The 27,001-nt window shown below is 34.5% G+C and overlaps 1 protein-coding gene across 1 annotated transcript; it reads right to left on the minus strand.

The window, feature by feature from the left end:
• Positions 1 to 122: 122 nt before the first annotated feature.
• LOC123549791 (phospholipase A2 group XV-like) lies at positions 123 to 26,705 on the minus strand. Its single transcript, XM_045338192.2, has 7 exons — positions 26,545 to 26,705; positions 16,853 to 17,009; positions 14,921 to 15,039; positions 9,228 to 9,326; positions 7,366 to 7,593; positions 5,993 to 6,184; positions 123 to 4,199 (listed from the first exon to the last, which is right to left on the minus strand). The coding sequence occupies exons 1-7, from the start codon at positions 26,642 to 26,644 to the stop codon at positions 3,871 to 3,873; spliced, it is 1,224 nt and encodes a 407-aa protein (XP_045194127.2). The 5' UTR covers positions 26,645 to 26,705; the 3' UTR covers positions 123 to 3,870.
• Between the last annotated feature and the right edge of the window lie 296 nt (positions 26,706 to 27,001).

Consider the following 27,001-nt stretch of genomic DNA (forward strand, 5'->3'; position numbering starts at 1 on the left):
CTTAGGTTAACTGCCCATCGTTTCATAACTGACAAATTTTTGACAAAGGGTTTAACCCAACCACTCTCAGACCCCCCCTCAAAAAAAAGAAAAGAAAAAACGTTCAAGAAATATAACACATGTCCATGTATTACTTTTATTGATCGAAAACATTAACATGTTATCCATTAAGTTTTCCCACAAAATATCAAAACAAAGCCTTAAACAAGTATTGATTATGTAAACATTCATACTAACCTAATTTTATTATGCAGACATATACTTGGTTTTAACAAATCTATCAGTTTTAAATGCTTACACTTACTCATCTGTTTTGGCATATATATGCTTCAAAAATAACTCTTATAATTGTACAAATCCTCTTACAAACTTTTCACATGCAATGCCTTAAATGCATTCTGTCCTGTTTTTGATGTCTTGATAAAAAGATACTTTTAAATATTTCTCGAAACAAAATACATAAGGTGGAAGAAGCTCAATTCTGGTTCTATTTCAACTTAATCAAATTAATTTGTTGGTATTTTAGGTAACACATACACACTTTTAGGTCAAACAGTAACTTTCCAGCTTTTGATGGTGAATGAAGACCCTAGGTGCCCCCGCCTTGCATTATTTCAGGCACTGGACAGCCCTACCTCCATATGCCAGCAGGATGGCTTCCTTACATGAAAGAATTGTACACTCCAAGTAAGGTTTTACACCCACATCAGTGAGGGGCAAGTGATTCAAAGTCAGTAACTATAACCACTTTGCCATAGTGGCCCAATAAATACAATCAAAATAACTTACGTTCACAGTTACGTGTATTGAGGACCAAGGTATGAGCTATCTTTTGAAAGTTACACTATTTCTATACACAGTAAACACCGTTCACCTGAGGCACAAGTGTATAAACAAAATGTTTTAGATGTCTGTGGCTTCCAACAAAACAAACAAAGTACCAGTATATGGAAAATAGCCAAGAACCATATGCACTGCACAAGAGAACCCTCAGGTGCCCGAGTCAGAGATGTTCCAGCAAGTGGTGTTACACTCTAGTTTTCATTGAAATTACAAAATGTTCACAATTTGACTAGTTTACTGTTTTAGCACTTTTATAGCATGTGAGGGAAATCTGAAGTCTAATATATGCTTCCACTATTACCGTACACAAACGTAAATAAAACCTACAAAATGATTATCCTTTGAAAAACTCTTGATTGTTTTCAAATAAAATATTTTGAGCATTCTTTCCTTTCTCATAACATATAACATGATCAAATACATCAAACAATAATAAAGAAAATTACAAAAACCCTTACATATAGTCATGTAGCCATTATCACTTCCAAAAAACATTTTAATGTCCATTTTTGGCGCACATATTTAATTTTTTTTCAGAAAAAATATCTTTGTTCATTCAAGGCTTATTGAAAGAGCAGAAAAAATAATTTACTGAAATGATAATGATTTTAATCCACATATCTTACCACTATGATAGTCTTCATAATGACACCTACATGTATAAATGTGAAGGTGCATTATTTTAATAGCCATCAGTACAGTAAACTCAAATATTAAACAGATCATTTTAACATAAGTCAAAAACAAAATAAAAGAAGCTTCTACATCCGAGGTAGAATAAGCTGAGATAGTTTTGGTAAACTGGGTGTGTATCCATTTCAAGTCTGAAATACAGTAAAACTCTGTTCGCTCAAACTCGGAAAATTTGTACACCTACTTTCGCTCTAACTCATCATCAGGTCCTGGCATAATCCCTGTATAATGCATTATGTTTATTGGCTCAAACAACTGATAACGCGAACAAATTTTGCTGGTTCTGCCGAGTTTGAGTGAACGAAGTTTTACTGTATCTACAGAAACTATTAAATATGAGATTACTGTTAGGCACAAATTGCTTCAAAATGAATAATGTTATAACAATGAAATAAATAATGTACTATTACACAAAAATGAGTGTGAATTCATGTACATTGTATTTGATCTAAATAACAAACAGTAAATAATATTTGACTACAAATTTCCAAATATACAAAAGCAAAGTTCAAACTGTGAGATATTTGTAAATCTTGTAAATGCTTTCATATAAAAAGATTAAAGTACTGAAAACACATACTTTTCACTCAAAACTTGAAGCCACGAATACATTAAGCAGAAAGTAAAAAGACAACAATGCATAATTTATACAATATGAAATTTTTTTTAATGGATTTCAAATGCATCATTTGCAACCAGACATTAATGTAACTAGTCCCTACTCCCTGAAGCCATGTTTTTTGTTTCTTTTTTTTGTAGTTTTTTGTGTGTGTTTTTATTGACAAATTAAAATGGCTTTCTACAATTTTAAAGTCGAGGATCAGCCAAAGACTATTTCTGTGAGATTGTTTCAAAATCTGATCTAGGTCTGCACTGTTCACTATTCAGTCATCTAGAAATTTAGCACGGTGAAAATTAAAGTACCTCTGTGAAATATGAAAATAAAGCAGTTGAAGGAGTCAAGGCCGTTAAGGCACTTTTGAAATCATGAACGTAAAAACATTCTATAATGATTATAAAAAAAATATTTAATACAACTTTTCACTTCTTTTGTTTTCTTTTCTTTTTCTCCGTGTCAGCTATAAATCTGATATCAAACAGAGTGTACAGGGAGATAATCAAGATTTTCACCCAAACCTTGATTGCTCAACTTTTGTATTAATCTAACTTGCAAATCAACATCCTTTTATGTCACACATTGTCTCATCAATACAACATGTATTTTCCTACGTTATAATCTTATTTTCCTATGTTATTATCTCCAAATTGTCATATTGTTATTCTCAATAAAACTTTCCCTGAATCTAAAATTAAACCTGTTTTTTATTCCTGCTGAAAAGGTTTCAAGTTTGTGAAAATTCTGATGGTTATAGCCTATGATAATGTATGGCACTTAGAAGTCAGCCTATTTCTAAAAACTATCTAGTGAAAAAAAGACAATTCATCTGGTGTGTAGAAAAATGTATGCATAAAGTCTATTCACTGGGTTTGTGAGAAAATATTTTCATTGTTATTCCTAATGGAAAATAGCAGTCCTAGTAGATACTTAAAATATGTAAAACTGAATGAATAATTGTTTATTGCAGTGCATGGCATACCTTGACACAGAGACATTGACTAAAGACACAGAACACTATGACCAAATAGCTGAAAGCAAGTACATGGGATACTATAACACAAAATGGTAAACACATAAATAACATGCTTCTAAAATAAAACTGCTTTCCAAGTATTTTTCTGAAGCGTGCCTTAGAACACTAACAGAATTAAAAGACAAGTCCTGACTGAATCAAGTTAGCGATGGCAATTCTTATTATGATTAATGCTGGAATGTTTTTTTTTCTTTCTTTTTTTCTTTTTTTTTTTCTAAAGTAAGTAACAAAATATACATCTTAATCTGAGTACAGACAGTCTTGCATTACTTCAGTGTATTCTATATCCTAAAACATCCTATTCCATAACAATAGCAACTACCGGGTAATGTGTATAAGCCTCCAGGAAGCTTACAAACAGTGATTAAAAAAACAATAGCAAAATTGTTGAAATATTCAGCACTTAACAGATATTAGAATTGTGAATTAATATTCCCAGTAAGCCCCATCTACTGGCTATCAAAGATTACCAATGAACTTGCAAATCAAACCAGTTTTGTTTCAATATGTCCTATTCTTTAAAAATCATCATTTCAAACCATTTCTTTTCCATTCACCTTATCATTTATGTCTATATTTGAAAGCAAACTGTATTAGCTGTGGAGAAAAACTGCTGGAAAATAATTCATATCACCCATATTTATTATAGTATTTATTTTCAGCCCGACAGAATTTAATGCTGCTATCTTTGAGAGACCAGTACTTTCTTTAAATACGCTATCACATCTTCACGATTTAAAATCTGCATGTGTTCAGCTCCCAGGAATTCCTGGTGATAAACCTGCTGTTTCTGCTGTTCTCTAAACCGCAAACATCCGATCAGGCTACGCATGTTGACTGTGCCATCACCATTGTCCGGTATGGTCTTTGGGTAACTCTTATTCCATGTTTTATTGGTGTACACAAACATTCCGGGTGTTGTTACATTATATCCATGTAAACAATGCATTTCTACTCCAGGGGCTTTCAGAGGGTTTATCAAAGAATGGGTGTCTTCCCACATCATGTAACCTGCAAAAATAAAGATAAATATTATACAGTTATTGACTTATGTTGAGGTCAATATATATTTTTACGGACCTGTAAAATTGTTATTGACGGAGGACGCAGTCCAAGGTCAATATCATTTTAACAAGTCTGTAAAAACAAATATTGACCGAAACATAAGTCTATAATTGTTATATTATATGCCCTTCTTAAATGCATTCATTTGACTGGCCCATATTTCATATATTTAAGAAAAAGTGATATCATAAGAATCATTATCACTTTTGCAGGTCAATATCGCTTTTTGCGGACCCGCGCGTGCACTCATTTCGACCAATCAAATGAGTGCATTTGAGAAGGGTAAATAATAGCTAAAGATAAACAAGGCAAAATAATACAGATACAGACCTAGGAACAAATGTATAGATCTGCCACAAGCTGTATCATAGTTTATCTTTATGTTAAAGGTATAGTAGACCCAAATTCCATATTTGAAAAGATAAAACAAATACTACATATAATTTATGTAAACATAATAATAACAATCTTATGTGTGTTAACAGTACTATGCGTTAGGTGAAAAAAGTACATGCTGTATACATATATAGCTGAACACAGTATAAAAGTGTACTACCACGTAAAAAACTGGAAGTTTTTTGAACAATCGACTGTTACTGCATGACATTTAATTATGAATATAGCTCTAAATACACAGATTACATATTTAATAAAGTTGAATATATTTGATGAGGATTTTCTACTTTTGAGGTAAATAACGAAGTATAAAATATATAAGTGAAAGATGGCTATTGGATATCTTTAATTTAAACAACAGGCCAAAACAAGCACCTGAAGTACCATAGCCATTGAGAGACATATATAATGTTTCAATGACTCGAGTCTTTGGTAAAGAAAATGTACTTATTCAAACAAAAATATGCAGCATGGCATTCATAAGTCCAGTGTGTATAATTTTTAATATGATACTAAAGTCCTGTCAGTTGTCTCCCCTATGTATGAGTTTTAAAATGATACTCAAGTCCTGTCAGTTATCTCCCTTATGTATGAGTTTTAATATGATACTCGAGTCCTGTCAGTTATCTCCCCTATGTATGAGTTTTAATATGATACTCAAGTCCTGTCAGTTATCTCCCCTCTGTATGAGTTTTAATATGATACTCAAGTCCTGTCAGTTATCTCCCCTATGTATGAGTTTTAATATGATACTCAAGTCCTGTCAGTTATCTCCCCTATGTATGAGTTTTAATATGATACTCAAGTCCTGTCAGTTATCTCCCCTATGTATGATTTTAATATGATACTCAAGTCCTGTCAGTTATCTCCCCTATGTATGATTTTAATATGATACTCAAGTCCTGTCAGTTATCTCCCCTATGTATGATTTTAATATGATACTCAAGTCCTGTCAGTTATCTCCCCTATGTATGATTTTAATATGATACTCAAGTCCTGTCAGTTATCTCCCCTATGTATGATTTTAATATGATCGATATGTTTATTCTTCAAAATCATATTCCGTATATTTTACTGTAGATCTGTGGAAAAGGTAAAAGCTTTGTTAGTTTGTAACTTTGTTAAAGCCATTTTTAATATCTTCAATGTCAGCAATTAGTCAAACACTGAATTGTTTTCCCAAACAGTTTACATAACGAAATAGGTCAAGGACAAGTAACACTGAATTTCATACCTCAGGGTAAAAGATCATGGAGAACACAACCCTGTCAGATTATATAACAATCTTAATTATTTTGACCAAATTGAAGTACAGCTGTAGAAACGTCTAAACTGAGCCTTACCTGTCTCATAGTTAATGTCCTTGAAGAGCTGTTTATAATCTCTAACTGTGTAGTTTCTGGTTGGGGCCACAACAAGGACCTCATCAGGATCCCAGAACTCATCTGACGGCATTAACCATGCAGTACTTGGCATACTTCTCTGCTCGCGTCGAACATTTATTGACTTGACTATTGGCACATTCAAATTGTCACCTAAAATGAAAAGATCAGGTATTTGACTGAACATAAACCTCTCATACTTTATGGAGTCACAAGAAATTGCTCTGTGTATCAAAAATTATAGATAAAATATCACCACATGATAAAAATCTGCAAATCAATATACACAAGCAAATTCGAGGAATGGCAAAGAAATATATCCGGCAATCTTAAGAGAGCACAATCAATTAAGACATCTGGAACCTAGGTGGCAATGGGTCTGTGTGTTGGGGGGGGGGGGGGGGGGGGGGGGGTGTTACAACTTCACATGTTGATAAATATTCATGGAAGGTTGACAGGTGATGGTACAAATCTTCACATGTTGATAATAATAAATACCAATGAAAAATAAACAATGAAAAAAAAATTGTTTGGGAAGTGGGGAGGGGGTGTGACCAGGGTAGTGGGGGAGACAGGGTGTGGGTACACAACTTCAACTTCACATGTTGATAGTAAATTTTCATGGAAAAAAATGAAAGAAGTTTACTAAAATTCTACCAATTTGTTAGTTTGTTATGTACAAATATGTGGATTTTTTAACAATTAAAGGGAAATAACTCTGAAGTTACTAAAAAGATCCAGAGAAAACTGTGTGTTCACTACCACATTATGGTGATCTAAATTCAGTTTAAGTTTCATAGTTCAAAGTCAAATAGGTCACAAGTTATGAAGCAGAAATTGCCATATTCATAGTACCCTATATAGTTAACACTAGAAACTACTAAGGGCCATAACTCTGGTGTTACTTTAGCAATCTGACTGAAACTTGACGTGCTGCATTTCCCTATAATGATGAACATAATATTATAATGAAGTTTTATTTAAACATTCCAAACCACTTCCGAGATATGGCTCTGGACGATGGACGGAAAGACAATGCCAAAACTATATCCCTCCACCTTCGGCGGGGGATAAGAATAGGCACACTGTGTAAAAATTGTCATCATTTGATATGTATTCTGTAAAAACATTATAACTGAATGCATATCTACAGCAGATAGAAACTGAAAGCTGAAGATGGAAAATCCTTACTATTTTCATTTCAGCTTGGACAAAGTCACTTGCATTTTTTTAAGCAGTTCTTATATTTTGCAAGTATGCCAGTTTAAATTCGTACACTGCTATAGGAAGCAGCCATCACAAAGGTGTTTAACTAAGAGGATTTTTTTACTTACCAGATATCATAAGTCTTATAGGTTTAGCAGCTCCGCCCCACACTCCAGCCAGAGATATAAAACTCTTAACAAATTTATTTTTCCATGCACTGGTCATGTGATTCAATAAATACAGAGTAACTGGATTGCCCATACTGTGGCCAAGAAGAACGACTTGATTGCGATTGTTCTTATAATACGTCTCTTCTATCAGTGACTTCACACTGTCCAAAAAGCCATGCAGTTCATCTATAATACATTGAAAATTCAATAATGTTGATCTTTATCTAAACATTTAATCTACAACCCATTACTTTCATTTTTTATTCACTCAGAAACTTTTATCTCTAGATCAAGTAACAATGTCATGATGGAAAGAGAAGAAATACTATACAAGAGGGTCATGATGACCCTGGATCACTCACCTGAGTAATATGAGCTACATGTTTCAAATGTCGAACTGATGATTTTTAGAAATTTTTTGGAAGATTTTTCGATGTACAATCAAGTAACCCCTGGGGCAGGGCCAATTTTACCCCGGGGGTCATGAATTGAACAAAGTTTGTAGAAGTCTACTAGGCGATGTTACATATCAAATATCTAAGATCTAGGCCTTCTGGTTTATTTTTAGCAAATTTATGAAGATTTCCCTATGTACAATCAAGTAACCCCTGGGGTTGGGTCAATTTGACCCTAGGGGGGTCAAGATTTGAACAAATTTTGTAGAGGTCCACTAGGCAATGCTACATGTCAAATATCTAAGCTCTAGGCCTTTTGGTTTATTTTTAGAAAATTTTGAAGATTTTCCTTTAGAAATCAAGTGACCCCTGGGGCGGGGTCAATTTTGACCCCGGGTCATGATTTGAACAACTTAAGTAGAGGTCCACTAGGCAATGCTACATGTCAAATATCTAAGCTCTAGGGCTTCTGGTTTTTGAGAAGAAGATTTTTTAAGATTTTCCTATGTAAAATCATATGACCCCTCGGGCGGGGTCAATCTTGACCCCAGGGTCATGATTTGAACAAAATTGGTACAGGTACACTAGGCAATGCTTCACACCAAATATCTAAGCTCTAGGGCTTCTGGTTTTTGAGAAGAAGATTTTTAGAGTTTTTCCTTTCGGTTGCCATGGCAACCGGAGTTCAGCACGGAATTCAATTCTTTGAATAATTTTTGTAGAGCTTCATCCAAGGAACATTCCTGTGAAGTTTGGATGAAATTGGCCTAGCGGTTTATGAGAAGATGTCGTTTAAAGTAAAAGTTTACGGACGCCGGACGGTGAGTGATCACATAGCTCACCCAGAGCCTTTGGCTCAGGTGAGCTAAAAACAGGAAGTAAATACCTTAATTTACATTTATTTTAATGTACAGAGATGTTTTATCTCTAAATCCAAATACTTTCAAGAAATGTTTTCTTTTTTCAGGAAATTTATTTACTTTTGTTGGGGTTTAATTTCCCATAGACTAAGTTTTTCAGTGATACAGTGACTTTCTAGCTTTTGATGGATGAAGACCAAGTGTGCCCATCTTGGAATTATTTCAGACAGAAGCCGACACCTGGGCAGAACCACCAACCTTCTGTTAGCCAGCTGGATGGCTTCCTCACATGTAAGAATTCTACACCGGGTGACCCAAACAAAGTTTCAAACCCACAGCGGGGAGGGGCAATTGATTCAAAGTCAGCAGCCTTCACCACTTGGCCACGCAGATCCCTATAGTATTTTAAGACTGGACATCAAAATTAAGCACTTTTTAAGACTGCCCCAACTCTGTAAACATTTTCATGTTGTATTGTTCCTCTGTATTTGAAATTAATAAAATTCAAAAGAAGACCCTTTGGAACCATAGAATGCAGCCATGCAAAATTATGATATATACTTACTTGGTGCTTTCCTGAAGTCATAAGGTGCACCTCTCAGGGTCACATTCCTCTCATAGCCCCAGCTGATCATTGCTTTAGCAATGTTGTGGAAATACGTTGCTGAAATTTATATAATATGTATATGGTTTATTCTAGAATAATCATAACTTTGAGGGAATCTTGGAGGAAACAAGAGCTGTCAAACCATCTGAAACCCTTCCACACACAACTCATAGAACATGAAATGCTCCCTAGGGGTGCGTACCGGTTCTCGATATGTATCGAATACCGGTATTCAGGGTTCGATCGATACATCGGATAGAACGTTCCTGTATCGATCAAAGTAATCTGTTGCAGGTGATTCATTACACAAGTTTTTTTTACAAACAAGGTCGGTGTTGGGTGCAAATGCATAAGAATGTATGAATTTCCTAAAGAAAAAATGCATCCAAGTCATGTGATTTTGTCTCAGAATAGACCGACCTTAAAAGTGATTATATATGGTCTTGTACTCTGTTATTATTCTGTTAGAAAATATCATATAATATATCGAATATTGATCATTTTTTATCAATAGAAATATCATATCGATCATTTTGACCGATATGCACCCCTAATGCTCCCCCCCCCCACCCCCAATGTACTGACCTCAAATAAATAATTATGGGTCATAAGTGACCTTCATATCAAATGTGATCTTAGACCAAAGCATGCTCTAATTATTTGGCAAAAAAAGTTCTACTGTTCTGGGTCAATGTGACCTTGACCTTTGACCTACTGACCTCAAAATCAATAGGGGTCATCTGCTGGTCATGGTCAACCTCCCTATCAAGTTTCGTGATCCTTGGCCAAAGTGTTCTCAAGTTATTGTCCGGAAATGGTTTAAATGTTCTGGGTCACTGTGATCTTGATCTTTGACTTACTGACCTCAAAATCTATAGGGGTCATCTGCTGGTAAATGACCAATCTCCCTATCAACTTTCATGATCCTAGGCCAAAGCGTTCCTGAGTTATTATCCACTTTTATAAGCTTTCATCACAATCAAGGCACAACCTTGGTTTTTAAACAAAAAGGGTTGGAGCAGCATTAAAAATCAGAGGTAGGTTGGGATGATAATCAAGCAATTACGTATTATGTCCTTAAGTAATCTTGGCACAAAAAAAGACTTCAAAAACTATTCAAACTAAATGATTATGATGCCAAACTAGTAATGTATAGAAAGTACTGACTATTATTTACTTAACTGCCCCTACAATAAACGGTAAATTAAAATTATCCAAAACAAACTTCATCGTTAACAAAAATATTTAACTGCCAGAACTTCAAGTGTTTACATGGTTATAAAGCTGCAACGAAAGTTTGTTTCAGGTAAACAGCCGTATTATTTTACTGAGATATAATGGACAATACGAAATGTCCCTAGTTACTAGAAGAGTTACTATGTTCATGATATGTGTGTAATTACTGTACAAGATCAAATTTATACAATGTCATGTAAGACATTCTGTGAAAATTTGCTAGTTTTCATGCAATGTTATGTTTTTCATTAAAGTTTGTAGGAAGTTTGCCATTACAGAGTTCTTTCAAAAATTGGGCTTTCTTTGTACCACACAGTAATTGGATTTTTACTGCATGTGCATTTATTAAAGATACGCAATAAAACTTTTAGTACTATAACCCATTAGTGAGGTTACTCTTGTTTATTTTCAAAATTTGACATGTTCTGAATGTCATTTAGTCAGAATAAGTAGTATTTTCTCCATTAAGAAAATCTAAAATTAGCCTAATTTCTGTGTAAACAATTCGTGAACATATCAGCATTTTACTTGACATTTTCAAGTACCTATTAAGGAGGATTTTGTATCTTCAAAAAACATCCTGATTCAAGTTTACTTACCATCATTTAATTTTATTTACAGGTCAATAATAAACACTTCAACAGTACTATTCACATAGAATAAAGCATTATTGTACATTGATTTAACACGTTTATTATTTGATGTTTACATTTATATATTTACAGATCATTGTCAGAATGATAACCATGTTTACCATTATCAAATGTAAAGAAATAAGCATGTTTACACTGATTTGTTTAATTGATAACTTATCATTAATTGAGTTATAATTCAACAGCTTTGACATCATATCCTACCACATTCAAGAAACTGATTTTCATTAACCATCTTAAGATTGATGATATCTATAAATAAATGGCCGACATTTTGTTGATCATTTAATGTACTGGCATTATGTTTATAACACAGCTGAACCTGCCTTTGTAGCCACCTGTATTAGGCAGCCACTTGCTTTAAGCAGTTCATCAGCTTACTTCCTTCCCAAACTGACTTTTGTGTTTTAATCTCATCCTGTCAGCAGCCAGGTTTTGTAGCTACCCTTGGCTGACTGCGTAATACAGGCCCCATGTTCACAAAACATTTTCAGCATCGACTGAGTTTGATAATGAACGTTTATTTGTCACTGATATCTAAATTGCATGTTTAAAATTAAATTTTATGTTATTAACTATTTTAAAGTGACTATTCAGTATTGATGGCCAGTCTCAGTTGGAATTTAATTTTTGAAGTGAGTTTGATAATGAACGTTTATTTGTCATTTATATCTAAATTGCATGTTTAAGATTAAATTTTATGTTATTAACTATTTTAAAGTGACTATTCAGTATTGATTGTCAGTCTCATTTGGAATTTAATTTTTGAAGTGAGTTTGATAATGAATGTTTATTTGTCATTTATATCTCAGTGCTCCAGCTAGCGATTTTTAGCAGGGCGCATTGCCCGTTCCGAAATTTGTTCCGCCCTGTTGCCCCGCCAGGCACCCTGCCCGTTTTACAACCATTCATTTTCTTTTTAGCCAACCTTCCCTTTTTTGCCTCAGTGGTTATAATAAACTGCTTTATTGCAGCTTTCTATCGAGTGATTCACGCCGGAGGGCATTGACATTAGCAAACAATTACCTGCTGTAATCAGCCCGATTTAGTCTGCTACACCAGCATTAAAATCACTGAAGCATAGTGTTAAAACAATATCTAACCAGTCTGAAAATTATCTTCATTTTCGCGACGCCTGTCAAACTGTACTTTCGTTTTCGGTTACGGACGTAAATGTCCGTTTATACACAATTAAAACTTAAGTCCAGACAACAGACATTTAAATCTAATTGATAAAAATCGACCACAGTCAAATTTAAATAGGATTTTTTTTACCTTGATCATTTTAAAAGCTTTTGAAATCAAAAGTAGACTGTCGTCTGCTGTATAAAATTGCCGATTTTTCATGAACATTTCTTTGAAATTTGTTTAATAAGATGTAAGGACACTGAAAACTTTAATGTCAGATACTGTAAAATGCTGTTAAATTGTCTTGGCATCATAATAATTTTTCAAAAATATTGTTTAAAAATGAATTTTAGAAAAGTGTAACCATACCTGGATATAAAATTTTGGATACCCGGAATACGTTCAATTAGAAGTGCTAAACTTGCACTTAGTCTGTTGTAAGTTAGAAACTTTGCCTTATTTTGTTTATTAAAGTGAAAGTTTAAACTTTACATTCTGTATGTTAAACATATAAATTCATAAATATCAAGTACATGGAGAAGATGTGTTCTGAAATTTTAACAAGTAAAATGGGCCTAAACAAAAGTTATTAAAATGTTATAGCTACAGAAATGATTTCAAGCTTTTATTTCTTTAACACACAGATATTGTTATTAAATAAACAATTACAAAGAACAGGCCCTGTGCCCCCCCCCCCCCCCCCCCCCCCCCCAACTGGCTGAGAAGTGACCTATACTCATCAAAGATGCACCCTACTATTTTGAAAAAAGAATATTTTTTTTTACTCAAAATTTAGACCCAGAAAGGCACAAGAGGCTACTATTTCATACCCCTGCAATACCTCAAAATTTCTGGAACTGTCAAGTAAAATATGAGCAGCAGCATTCTTAGTATATTAGAGATGACACACCTACACTTTCAAAGCACAAAGCATGCCTTATACCCTGCCTAAAGTGTGCCTAATATAATGCCAAAGGTATGCAAAATTCCTTGCCTAAAGTATATGTTAAAATGCACCTAATGCATGCACCCGTTACAATTTTTTGACTAGTGGGGGGGGAGCATGCCTCCGGACCCCCGACCCCCGAAGTGCCCTGTTCATTGCCAGCACCCTGCCCTTTTTTAATCCTAGCTGGAGCACTGTATCTAAATTGCATGTTTAAGATTAAATTTTATGTTATTAACTATTTTAAAGTGACTACTAGTATTCAGTATTGATGGCCAGTCTCAGTTGGAATTTAATTTCTGATGTGATAGTAAAATTTATTTTAAAATATCAAACACAAACTCAGCTGAGTCCGAAAAATGTTTTGTGAACAATTGAGACCAGGTTTGACTGTGTATGAATGACAAGGACTGGACAAATCAGAGTTATCATGAAAATCTAGAGGCTACGCAGTTCCACACTGACATCTTATAAGATATATACCGGTAAGCAGAATATAAGGTATAAATATCTCCTCTCAAACAATTTCACACCTAGTGATTCTAGATTTAGTATGCAAATCATTAAATACTGTGAAATCAGTTAATTTCGTGGGCATGAAATTTCGTAGTTTTGGTCAAAACGGCAATTTAGTGGGGATATGAATTCAACTTTTTAACATAAAATGAATGGGAATTAAATTGTTCGTTGGGATTAAATTCCGTAGATTGACTCAACAACGAAATCCACGAAAATTAGTCCCCCACAGATATTTATGATTTCACAGTAAAATAAAATATGAGTGCGTCACAATATTTATACAATAATTCTACAATAATTATAACTTTAATTCAGACTGGAGTATAGATCGACAAATCACCAATACAAAACAGTAGAAGATGGTCAAAAATTTCCCCATTCTCGTATTTCAGAAACGTGTAAAATCTATAAATTCTTACAACACTAAATGAAACAAGGAAATTAACTACCAGGAAGAAATATTCATTTATAAATTAAATCCTTTCTCCAAACTACCTGGTCGTAAAACTTTATGACCCACCATTTCTAAATACACATTTATAGACTGAAATTTGCAATAATTTCAGACAAATACTTGACACTCGAATTAAATGCTTCAAGTTTTCGAGGTTTTATCTTGACCCATTTGTTTCGGTTTAGTTTGTCAGTTACCTTGTACCGTCTCTACCAGAACCTTCAATCTTGCAAAAACAACTTTTTTATTTAGTTCATGAGCAGTTCAAACAGCCTGAGCATAGTGGTAACACACTAAGTCTTGACAGTCAATCAAGAGTTTAGGGGGTTAGAAACCCAGTGCAGGCACAGCCAGGAATTTTCTGACATGCTCTCAAGTCTTCCATCCGAGGCCAGAACTTATTTCTAGGAAAGACGGCTTCATGTGTATCAATGCTTTACACCAACTATGTTAAAGACTGTCTATTCTCAAAGAGCTAGACTAAGTTAGCAGAACAGGCCAGTATATAATGTCTGTTCTGGAGGCTTTCTCTGGCCCTCTTCCTCTAGTCAGATCGCTATCTGTACCAGTACAGTATGAATTTGGTGCCCTGAGTGGCTGCCTTTGTATGTTAAGTGCCTTCTAACTTGTTAATCATGAAAAGAATGCTATATAAATATGGTATGATAATACTGTTAAGTTTAATGACTGAGATGACATATTTAAGTATACTTACTTAGGGAGATCTCCGAGTGATCCAGCCATTCCACAGTCTCTGTCTCGCCGAAACCAGGAATTAGTATGTCAACACCAGGTGAATTATGGGTAGTTCTTGTCTTGTTATCATACTCAAGTCTGCAAAAGAGAGGATATAAGCCTAACTTTAGATTTAGAATTACACAAATTTATGTAAATAATCACTGCAAAACTGTTAAAAAATTTAATTGCTTTGAGGCCAATTTCCTTCACCTTTTTTGCCGTGTGCATGATATATGGACAAACTTCTATATAATACATGGTGCTGTATACATCAATATGGTCATCATTTCTTTAATACTTGGTGCCGTACACGTTTTATTGTCAACATTCTATAATAAATGATGCCGTACACATGTTATATCGCAAACATTCTATAATAAATGGTGCCGTACACATGTTATATTGTCAACCTTCTATAATACATGGTGATGTACGCATGTTATATCGTCAACATTCTATAATAAATGGTGCCGTACACGTTATATTGTCAACCTTCTATAATACATGGTGCCGTATCCATGTTATATTGTCAACATTCTACAATACATGGTGGTGTACACATGTTATATTGTCAACTTTCTATAATACATGGTGCCATACCCATGTTATACTGTCAACATTCTATAACACATAAAGCCATACACATGTTATAGTGTCAACATTCTATAATACATGGTGCCGTACACATGTTATATTGTCAACCTTCTATAATACATGGTGCCGTACACATGTTATACTGTCAACCTTCTATAATACATGGTGCTGTACCCATGTTATATCGTCAACATTCTATAATAAATGGTGCCATACACATGTTATATTGTCAACCTTCTATAATACATGGTGCCATATCCATGTTATATTGTCAACATTCTACAATACATGGTGGTGTACACATGTTATATTGTCAACCTTCTATAATACATGGTGCCATACCCATGTTATACTGTCAACATTCTATAACACATAAAGCCATACACATGTTATAGTGTCAACATTCTATAATACATGGTGCCGTACACATGTTATATTGTCAACCTTCTATAATACATGGTGCCGTACACATGTTATATTGTCAACCTTCTATAATACATGGTGCCGTACACATGTTATATTTTCAACCTTCTATAATACATGGTGCCATATACATGTTATATTGCCAACCTTCTATAATACATGGTGCCGTATCCATGTTATATTGTCAACATTTTATAATAAATGGTGCTGTACACATTATATTGTCAACCTTCTATAATACATGGTGCCATACACGTTATATTGTCAACCTTCTATAATACATAGTGCCGTATAATACATAGTGCCGTATACATGTTATATTGTCAACATTCTGGTGCCATACTCATGTTTTGTGGACCACATTGTAAATTGGCTTTGCCAAATATATTATCCACTATAAATAGTCGTTATTTTTATTATCATTATTGTTTTATTGTCATCCTTCTAAAACACGTGGTTTTAGCCCAAATAATCCATTGTGTCAAACCAAGTCATTATTGACACCTAGACACAAGTTAAAGTCTGCTAAGGATAACAAAAATGAAGAAACATAATCATTTTCAAAAACTGTCCATTCTAACCAACTCAATTTCTAAGGACGCTAATGAAGGGAGACGAAATAACTTTTTATCAACAGAACTTTCTGAAGTGATTTTAAAAAAAATACTTGTACAAGTGCAACCCGCGATTGCCTAAACAGATAATGTCACAGAAATCATATGGTGACAGGAAAAACAGGATCTGTAAATTAGCAAGTCATTTTTTGATATGGTAATCTTGTAACTAGCCTAATTCTTGAAGTTCATAATTTTAACAGATGTAAATGGTGGCAAATATGAAGTCAATTCAGAGTCAAGGTACATTTTTCAGTACTCTATATTTTGCGTATTACCTCATATTATCTACAAAGCAGTTAATAAGGAATGGTGCAAGTTGTTCCAGATTGAGCCACAAGTCATAGTAGTAAGTTGTTTTCTTGATACAGTAACTGGCCACTGTGTTAGGTTTGTTCAACTTTGCTTTAAACTGGCTCCCTCCATCTCCAGGAACTGCAAAGAAATATCATACCAGTATATGAGCAGAATTTAAAAATATTACATATGAGCAGGAAATAATCAAAGTACTGAGAGGACTGATGGGGGCAATGCTTTGCAGTTACAAGACTTGATGTAACCCATTCATGTCAGGGAAGTACATGCAGGCATTATGTAATGCACTTGTGTGTGGCAAGAAATGGAGTGGTCACAACTTTAGCAGTGCACAACAATAAAATTTATTAATTTTGTGTTCAATACACTTCTATATTTTGTTCAAACGGTAAAGATAAAAAATCTAGTCTTGTTCAATAGCAGTTGTTCATCAACAAACAAAAACCTTTCATTGCCAGGTTTGATAAAATGTAAAAGATAAAGCTATACAATGTATTTCAATTTCTTCAATACTTCTGTTTGCATTCTATGTCCTGACATCATGTGTTCTTGACAGTCTAACAGAAATAGGCAAACTTTGTAACACTTTATGAAAGTTTGGAAAGAAAGTCAAAATATTCCAATATGTGAAAGATTAAAGGAACAGGATTTCCTTGAACTGACACTGAAAAAACTAGGCTATGTTTTCTAATGTGTACAATACTTATCAATTAAAAAAAGTCAGGAATGTTTTTGTTACAAATAGGCATCATTTTAATAAGAAGTCGTCATAAGTTAACACACAAACACCTGTAAAAATATTTTTATAGATCTACCTTTTTCCATTCCAACAATCGCTACTATTCAGTAACTGCTTTCTTAAAAACATACATGATATATGATGCTATTATTATTCATATTGTTTGTTATGTTTGTTGAACAAAATAACATTGTCTGTTTTAATTTTAGGTTATTTGATATACACCTGTATTTCAAACTATCAAGATCATAATATAAGAAATACATTAAACATTATGAAAAACGTGATTCGTCATATCAATGAACCTACCGAACTGGCGTATACAGTTAGGTTCGAGGAAATTAGGATACGAAACGCCCGTGGAAAAAGAACAAGATTTCTGGTGGTTCTGCCTTCGAATATCACCATCAGAAACCATGTGCACCCTCAGATAGATGAAATACATTAAACTGGTAACATAAATGTACATCTGCAGGGATAATTACCAAGAAAATGAGGCCAAAAGATAACGGGCACCTGCGGCAAGTTATCGCGGAATGGCGGATTACCTCCCATAGCAAAAATTACTTGGTCTGAAAAATGATAAAATACGTATATGTACGCGCAATTTTAACAGTATTTAGCGCACTCTTTACGTTAAACGATAATTTTCCTGCAGATAAATACCAGTTTGATCAGCGTATATGGCGTTTATTGATATAAAAATCTGGGAATGAATTTTTTCTTCGGTCCTTTTTTCAAGGATTTCCCGAACATTAAACACGTCATAAACATAATGTTCTGATCTTTAGACTAAAGAATCGGGCACATGTTCAGTTTGGGAAATGCTGTACTTTTCACGAATAAGCGCGTTTCTATTGGCCCTATAGTGAGGTCGGATTTCTGGAAAAAGTAAAAAAATATCTCCCCTGATTTGCGGTGGCGTGGTGGTTGCTATTGAAATTGCTGCATGCCCGCAAGATTCTGATGCCATAACTTTTGACAACATCTCTATGGATTAAAACCTTCCCTAGATGACATGTATATTCTGGATGCTCTCTCTAATTCATAGTGCATATCCATATCGACGGACTCTTTGCGAAATCTGCTATATCGGTGGTTTCTTTGCGTCGGCACCGGCTATTTTTGCTATAAACAGTGCCAAGGTTGGTATGGGAGGCGAAAAATCGAGCTGCCATCCATGATCATAGGTATGCTGCTCAAAAATAAGTAGAGCACGGAACATTTGACTGTCTTTTCTATGTTTTGTAGTGTTTACTTTTTAATTATAAGCGATTTTGCTCGCAACTCGATGAAATTTGTTGATGGTGTACTGACATGGAACACTAGCCCGACTTTTTCCACAGTCTTTAACCAGTTTTTGCTTTGATATCATACATATCAAGCGCACTATCTGTATTCATTTATCAATATTCTTCCAAATAATAAAGATGAATATGCCGAAATGTAAATGGAATTTTTCAAAACCCTTTACTTTCGGTTTTGTCGTGGCACCGGCGGTCTCTCTGCTTACCAGGTTATTTTTTTTTTTTTTTGTTGATGCACAGGCAGGCTCTCTGCATTACGCACAGAGAGGCTCTATGCTAATAACTATCTGGAAACATTATAGCTTAATTAATTTGGTGTGTATATCTGTCTTTTTATAACTGCCAACCTGTTTATAGCAAAGAATCGCCGGTGCCGACGCAAGAAACCGCCAACGAAGCATATTTCGCAAAGAGTCCGCCGATATGGATATGCACCGTGCAATTGTGTATTAAATTTTAGTAACTATTTGAAATTCAATTCATTTTTATGCAACTTGTGTGGACAAGACATTTTGATTAACGATTTACAGCTGATTTCGAGATCAAAATATATAATTATACATAATATACAATCACGAATAAGGACGGTCCGACCAAGTACATAAATATGCCTTTAAGCTTTAAAATGTTCTTAATAGTTGGTGTAAAACAGAAGTAATCTGTTCATAGTTGATTTTACGAATTCAAACAATGAGAGAAAAAATCTACTGCCAATTTTTAGATTAGATAATATGATAATTATAAAAGATCAAACTGTCAAATTAATTTCCCCTAACCAAATAAGTCATAAATTCAAACTGACGAATAAGTAATGATTTTTTTTCTACCTATTCTATTTCAAGTAAAACACTGCTTTTTTATATATTTTTTTATTATTTTTTTTATATAGTATTAATTTTTATAAATAACATATCTCTTGAAAATATTTTCTTAGACATGTGAAAAGTATTTCATTTCAGCACGGTATTTTCTGAAATAATATTTTAGAAATAACACCTGCACGGAAAAGATATTTTACAGATCGGAATCGGGATCTATAGGATGTTGCCGCATATTTATATATTCCCCTACTGATAAACGGTAGTGATCGCCGCAAACTGATAAAGTTTCTCCATAATACACACCCACAACGGTGTCGAGGCACGGCGATGAAAAAAATCAATAATCTATCGGCTTATCAGTGGCGTTGCGATTCCTTAGTAGTTGCTATTTTCACGCAGAATCAAGAACACATTTTTTTGAGCGTATTGAAACTAGTTATTGGATTTCAGAATAGGTCCCATGATCAAAACAAGTGTCGGTTTCAGAATCGATCACGTGATCAAATCAAGCGTCTTTTTTATTCTTACGCTTAAGTAGATCTATTATAATTTATATTTATAATGCAGTTTAGTTTTCTTCAGATACTGTTGTAAATATAAAATGTGTAGATCTATTTAATCATATCTTGATCAAAAATATAATTGCAAAATGCAATATTAAAAGTTATGTTTGGTAAATACTTTGGAACTTGTTTTCTGTGTGTTGTCAGGTTGGTCATAAGCTCTACAAGAAAATTGAAAGACGGTTTGTTAAATCTGGGGGCATTGCCCCCAAAAATATTATATATGAGCAGGAATTAACAAGAGCACTGACTGCAGGTGCCATTGCTCATCTGCAAGTGCTGGACAATATGTAAGAAAAGAGTTATAGTTCAGATTTTCTAAGTACAAAAGGGGCCATACTTCTGACAAAATGCAGGTGAAGAGTTATGGTTCTTGGCCTACATAGCCCCCTGATTATGATAAACGAGTGTGTAAAGTTTCAAAGCTGTAGCTCTTAAAATTTTCGAGAAAAGGTGACCTAAACAAAAATTTTAACCAAGAAATTGGAATTGTTTTTGAGATAAGATGACCTAAACAAAAATTTTAACCAGGAAATTCAAATTTCTTAAGTACAAAAAGGGACATAATTCTGACAAAATGCAGGCTAGAGTTATGGTTCCTGGCCTACACATAGTCTCCTAATGATGAACAAAAAAATAAAAGTGTGCAAAGTTTCAAAAATGTAGTTCTTATAGTTTTTGAGAAAAGGTGGACCTAAACAAAAAATTTAACCAAGAAACTCAAATTTTCCAAGTACAAAAATGGACATGATTCTGAAAAAGTGCATATCACAGTTATGGATTTTGGCCTACATAGACCCTTAATCAAGTTAATGATGATACACAAATATGGAAAGTTTCAAACCTGTAGCTCTTACAGTTTCTGAGAAAAGGTGGACCTAAACAAAAAATTTTACACTGCAATGTCTCCAACAATCAAGTGATGACAATACCTTGATCATTTTTTTCTCTCCAAAAATCAGACAAGCTAAAAGTATTATATATGAGCAGGAATTACAAATACTATATATGAGCCAGAATTAAAAATGTTATACAGTGTAACTTTGCACACCCTTGGGATCAGAAGAAAAGTCTGTTTTTGGAAGTTTCTGGTGTAACAGCCCAGTTTTTCCAGCTGAAACTGTATGGTAACTAGAAGGTGTTTTTGTCACAAACACATGTCTCCCCCCTATGTATACCTTTAGCTCTGGTGGCCATTTTGTGCAACGAAGCGAAACTTGTCGTTGACATGCACAACTAGGCTTGGTACTGATCACTCCTGTTAAGTTTCGTCGAAATACGGCCAGCAGTTTGACCTGTGAAAGCCGGACAAGACATTTATATTTTTATCTCTGGCAGACATTTTGTGCAGCGAAGCGGAACATGCCGGCGATATGCACAACTAGGCTTGGTACTGATCATTCCTGTGAAGTTTTGTCAAAATCCAGCCAGCAGTTTGACCTGTGAAAGCCGAACAAGATTTTTCTATCTTTAGCTCTGGCGGCCATTTTGTGCAGCTTGGCAGAACATGTCGGTGATATGCACGACTACATGTAGGCTTGGTAATGATCAGTCCTGTAACGTTTTGTCATTATCTGGCCAGCAGTTTCACCTGTGAAAGCCCCACAAGCTTAATGCAGATGGACGGACAGACAGGCAGCAAAGTCAAAAACAATATGTCTCCCCCACCTATGGGTGAGACATAATTTAGATAAACACAAATACAGAATATGTTCATATTTTAATCACTAATGATTATGCTTGTGTTCGGACATGACTGAGTTGGACGTCAGACTGAAATGAAATGAAAGTGATAATTATCTCACGAGTTAGACTAGATCATCTGAGGCAATCGTGTTAAAGTGCCTTGCCCAATGACACACCGCATTGGGAGTAGCTAGGAATCGAACCAGGGGACATCACCTCTTTGCCCTCTATGAGCCGTAGCAATAAATTTGCAGATTTCTGAAACACTGGAATTTCATTCTAAAAGTAAGGATCCGTGCCTCTAGGCACTTCCTTTCAAGTACGTGGTACGAAATAAAGATCAACATTCTGGTGCTAAGACATTTAAAGAACCCGACAAAGGGCGCTTTTGTTTGTAACAAACTCAGTTCGGTTTCAAACCGGTTTGCCAAACTTTCGATTTGTTTTGTAAAACTGGTTTTGATCTGGAAAAGGTTTGTGTCATTTGTTTTAAAAAACCGCTAACCGGTTTGTCAAACCGACCAAACTGCCTCTGGAGGCGGTTTGTTCGGTTTGTTGTATCCGAAATTTATTGCAGTTCGAGAAAAAATGGCGGACCGTGTGGACCAAAATGGAAACGAGTAAGGAAAAAAAATAAGAATTTGTTCATTTCTAGAGAAAACCCGTGGTAATCTTTATGCTCAGCCGAATTCATTTGTCAATAATTACTTCTGAAAACATTCTCTTTGATTGGCATGTATACATCGTTATAATCAGTTTTCTCTTACCATGGTCGAAATATTCCATTCATTTCGTTCCAAGATTATTCGACCTCCGACAGTCCAAAATCCAATACTGTTATAGTATAAAGTTTTAATTTATAGTAAATGTGTCTGTTTCTGAAGGATAACATACAAATGCAATATTTTGTATTTAAATAAATGTCTCTGTTGCTAAGCAAGGGATCACTTCTTGTAGTGTAAAGAAACACACTTACTTTTGTAAGAATTCTAGGTTCAAGTCCTAGCAAGAAGCCCTATGCACATTGACATAACTTTATATGCACATAAACATCATTAGTATAACAAGTACATAATTATGCAAAGCAGTTCCCTAGTCTGACTAAATTTTAAGAGCAAAATGAGAAATTTTTTTTTTCATGCATACAACTATTCATATCAATAAAATTTCAATTTCCAATTAAATTTTCATTTTTAGCTCACCTGACTGAAAGTCAGGTGAAACTTTTAGTATGGTCTTTTGTCCGTCGTCCGTCCGTCCACAATTGAGCTTGTGTTCACGATAGCGTGTTCATTTCTTATTTGATTTGAACCAAACTTGCAAATAACTTGTATCTCTATTAGATCTCGGTTACTTTCGAAAATCAGCCATATTTCAAGATGGGTCTTAGAGTTATGCCCCCTGAAATGGCTAAAATCTGCACAATTGAGCTTGTGTTCACGATAGCGCTTTCATTTCTTTTTTTGATTTGAACCAAACTTGCACATAACTTGTATCTCTATTAGATCTCGGTTAATTTCGAAAACCAGCCATATTGCAATATGGGTCTTGGAGTTATGCCCCCTAAAATGGCTAAAATTGCAGATTTTAGCCTTGTGTTCACGATAGCGCTTTTATTTATTTTTGCATGTTCACCAAACTTGTTTAACTCACCTCACCGAATTTCTAGAAAATTTGTTCAAATTAAATCCCAGGGATTACTTGTTTTTTACATAGACTTGTATAGGAAAATTAAAAAAAAAATTGTCTGAAACTACAACGGCTAGAGTTTAGTTATTTAGTGTGTAGTATTGTCTAGTGGACCTCTACCAAGAATATACAAATCGTAGCCCTGCAGTCAAAATTGGCCCCACCCTGGGGACTACTTGTTTTTACATAGACTTATATAGGAAAATCTTTAAAATTCTTTTTGTCTGAAACCACAATGTCTAGAGCTTAGATATTTGGTATGTAGCATTGTCTAGTGGACCTCTACAAAGATTATTCAAATCATGGCCCTGGAGTCAAAATTGGCCCCGCCCCAGGGGCTACTTGTTTTACATAGAATTATAGAGGGAAATCTTGAAAATTCTTTTCGTCTGAAACTACAATGGCTAGAGTTTAGATATTTGGTGTATATCATAATCTAGTTGACCTCTACCAAGATTCTTCAAATCATGGCCCTGGGGTCAAGATTGTCCCCGCCCCAGGGGATACTTGTTTTTTACATAGACTTATATTGGAAAAATCTTGATTTTAAAAATTCATAAAAAATAGAAGACATGATATTTGAACCTGGAGAAAAAAAAAATATTATGATTTTCATCAAGGAATGCTTTGGTCGAGATGTTAAGGGGTGGGCCCAACCGGGTTGGCCGAGCCTATATTGCACCATTATCTCCTGTGAAACTGTTGAGCCAAATTTAAGGAAACTTTACAGGATGATACTTGGGTGGTCCTCTACCAAAATTGTTCAAATAACATTTTCAGTCATTAACTTGTTCTCCTACAACCATAGTGCCTCATTGGCTTGTCAGGTGAGCGACCAGGGCCATTTGGCCCTCTTGTTTTTTATCCCTGACAAGATGTTAATTGAAAATAACTTGACCGACAGCTCTAGGACCTGTTAACATAAGCAGAAAAATGGCCGTAAAACACTTCAAAGTCATACATACTTGTGGTTGACTAATTTTCATGGATTTCATAGTTGTGTAATTAATTTCTAACAAGTCATAAATACCATCGTTTTTATCTTCAAAAGCTGAATTCTATAAAATCGTGTCCTCATGAAATAGCCATTTCAATATAGACAAAGCAGTTATCAACAACAAAAATAAAATGACTATTAAGTCTGTAAAAAGAGCTGATCCTTGTTGTCAAATGTTGTACAATTTATTACAATGCTAACTTCGAAAACAAGTTTGCACAAGTTTGTTTCAATTGATAATGCATTGTCTCATTAGTGATGGTGACTTTCCCCTTGTGACTCGCAGGTTCTGTTAGTTGTTCTGACTGAGCTCCTAACTTAGCCAGTTTGTCTGCCTCTTCATTGCCTGCAAGTCCACAATGGATGGAATCCACTGAAGTGCTACTTTGCAGGTTATAACTCCTGGCTAGCTGCGGAGCTTTATTGTTGATAAGAGCTTCCATGACAGACAGTGCATCTGTAAGAAAGACGACTGAGGAACTTTCTTCTGCCGAGTTCTCAATCATTGAGACGGCCTTCAAGAGTGCGTCAGTCTCTGCCTTGTAATTGCTGTTACAGTAGTGTTTTCCTGTGGCTGCGTTTAGTGTAGAGAAATTTCAATTCACCGAAATACATATAACTATATACATAAGTATCAATTATGTTTAATAATGTATATCCATGGTTTCTCCCCCCACCTAATACAGTGACATAAAAGTTCAAAGTATTAAGTATTATATGATCAAGTCAGGGGTGTCATTGGATGCCATCCAACTCATTGTTTGCCGGATTTTGAATGTACAATGCGTCATCAGAAAAAAAAAGTCAGAGATTAAATATGTCAACCATTTTGAAGAATCTTAATTAATATTTATTTAAACATGTTTTTGTGAGGTAAGATACACTCGCTGGCCTAAAATACAACTGCTTACTTAAATCAGTCCAGCACCAGTTTCAGAGTATATGTGCTTTGCTTGAACCTTGAGTAGTATAACGTCATCTATTTTTGCACATTAACTACATCACAACTGTCAAACTTTGCTGGCAATGATTTCAATTTAGGAGTTATCCCTGTTACAAAACACTTAATCTCTAATTTTCATCAAATTGAAATAAAAAAAAGTCTGCTGGATAGTGGATACAGTTATATGATTACATCTCAGTCTAGTCTTTGTGGCCGGATGGTTAGGTAGTTGATATTAAATTATTTGTCCTTCACTGCAGTGTGTTCGGAACCTTGCTCAGGGTGTAGAATTCTTTCATGTGTGGATTTTAAGTAATCCAGCTGACTTAACGGACAGTGGCTTAACCTAGCTGCCCGCCCATACCTTAAATAATGCATTGAAAGTTGATGTATGACCTATAATTCTGTCAGTCTGACATTAAACTTAACAAAAACTATCATTTGTATTCACTCAATTGGTCTAATGTTCTCGAGTGCAAAAGGAAGTGACTCAACTGTCTATGCCATAATTAGCCTTGCTATGTTAAATTGTGGCGGCACGTGAGGAGTAGTAATAGTAGTACATGTTATTTAATATGTTTGGCTCTTCGATACAAAATCTGTCATTTATCTCCATTTAGAATAAATTTAATCACTATTTTTCTAGATTCGTCATTTTGTTCATACAAACCGCCTGTTTGTTCAAGAACTCATTTTAACCGAAACCAGTTTAAGTTTATCATTATTTTTTATCCAAACCAAAACCTAAAACCCAAACCGGATTTTTGCAAACAAAAGCGCCCAAAGTAAAACCACCAAATTTTATTTACTGATCGGCTAGACAACACAAGTTTGTTATTCATCTTGTGAAATAAGTTTACATAGATACAAAATTAATTAGTAACCATGGAACAGTAAAAAACATACGTACTTAGAACAACTGGATTAAGGTTTTTTAGCTTTGGTTTAGCACTGGCAATGAAGAAAACAGCAAAAAATGCTAAAAGAAACAACCGTCCTTCTCGTCCCATTTTAATTACGAAGTATCCGAATGGTAAAGTAAGGCTGGTACTCAACGCTGTATATGAAATAACTGTGCAAGCTGGGAATAAAATATTCATTGGTCAGATGATTTGGAGGTGTGACAAATGGTAACCAATAAAAATAGAACATTATATGATTAAAATACAAAGAGGATATTTAACTACCACAAAGTAAGTCAAAGATAATCGCACATTTATTCCTGTAGATTATTATTATATCAAATGAACCTGCTCCCTATGATTATTATACAAATAAATTTCTTACAAACAAAAAGCTATAAAAATGTATTGTTAACTTCTTTGTTACAACCAATTTGAAAATATTCTTATTTCTCCAAAATTTGA

Source organism: Mercenaria mercenaria, chromosome 6, assembly GCF_021730395.1.
Source record: "Mercenaria mercenaria strain notata chromosome 6, MADL_Memer_1, whole genome shotgun sequence".
In the NCBI taxonomy this organism is placed as follows: Eukaryota; Metazoa; Mollusca; class Bivalvia; order Venerida; family Veneridae; genus Mercenaria; species Mercenaria mercenaria.

Coding starts and splice junctions, on each gene's coding strand:
- LOC123549791 (XM_045338192.2), bottom strand. CDS start 26,644: ATGGGACGAGAAGGACGGTTGTTTCTTTTAGCATTTTTTGCTGTTTTC. Junction 17,010..26,544: donor CCTTAATCCAGTTGTTCTAA/GTACGTATGTTT, acceptor ATTTCTTTGCAG/TTCCTGGAGATGGAGGGAGC. Junction 6,185..7,365: donor TATAAGACTTATGATATCTG/GTAAGTAAAAAA, acceptor TTTTCATTTTAG/GTGACAATTTGAATGTGCCA.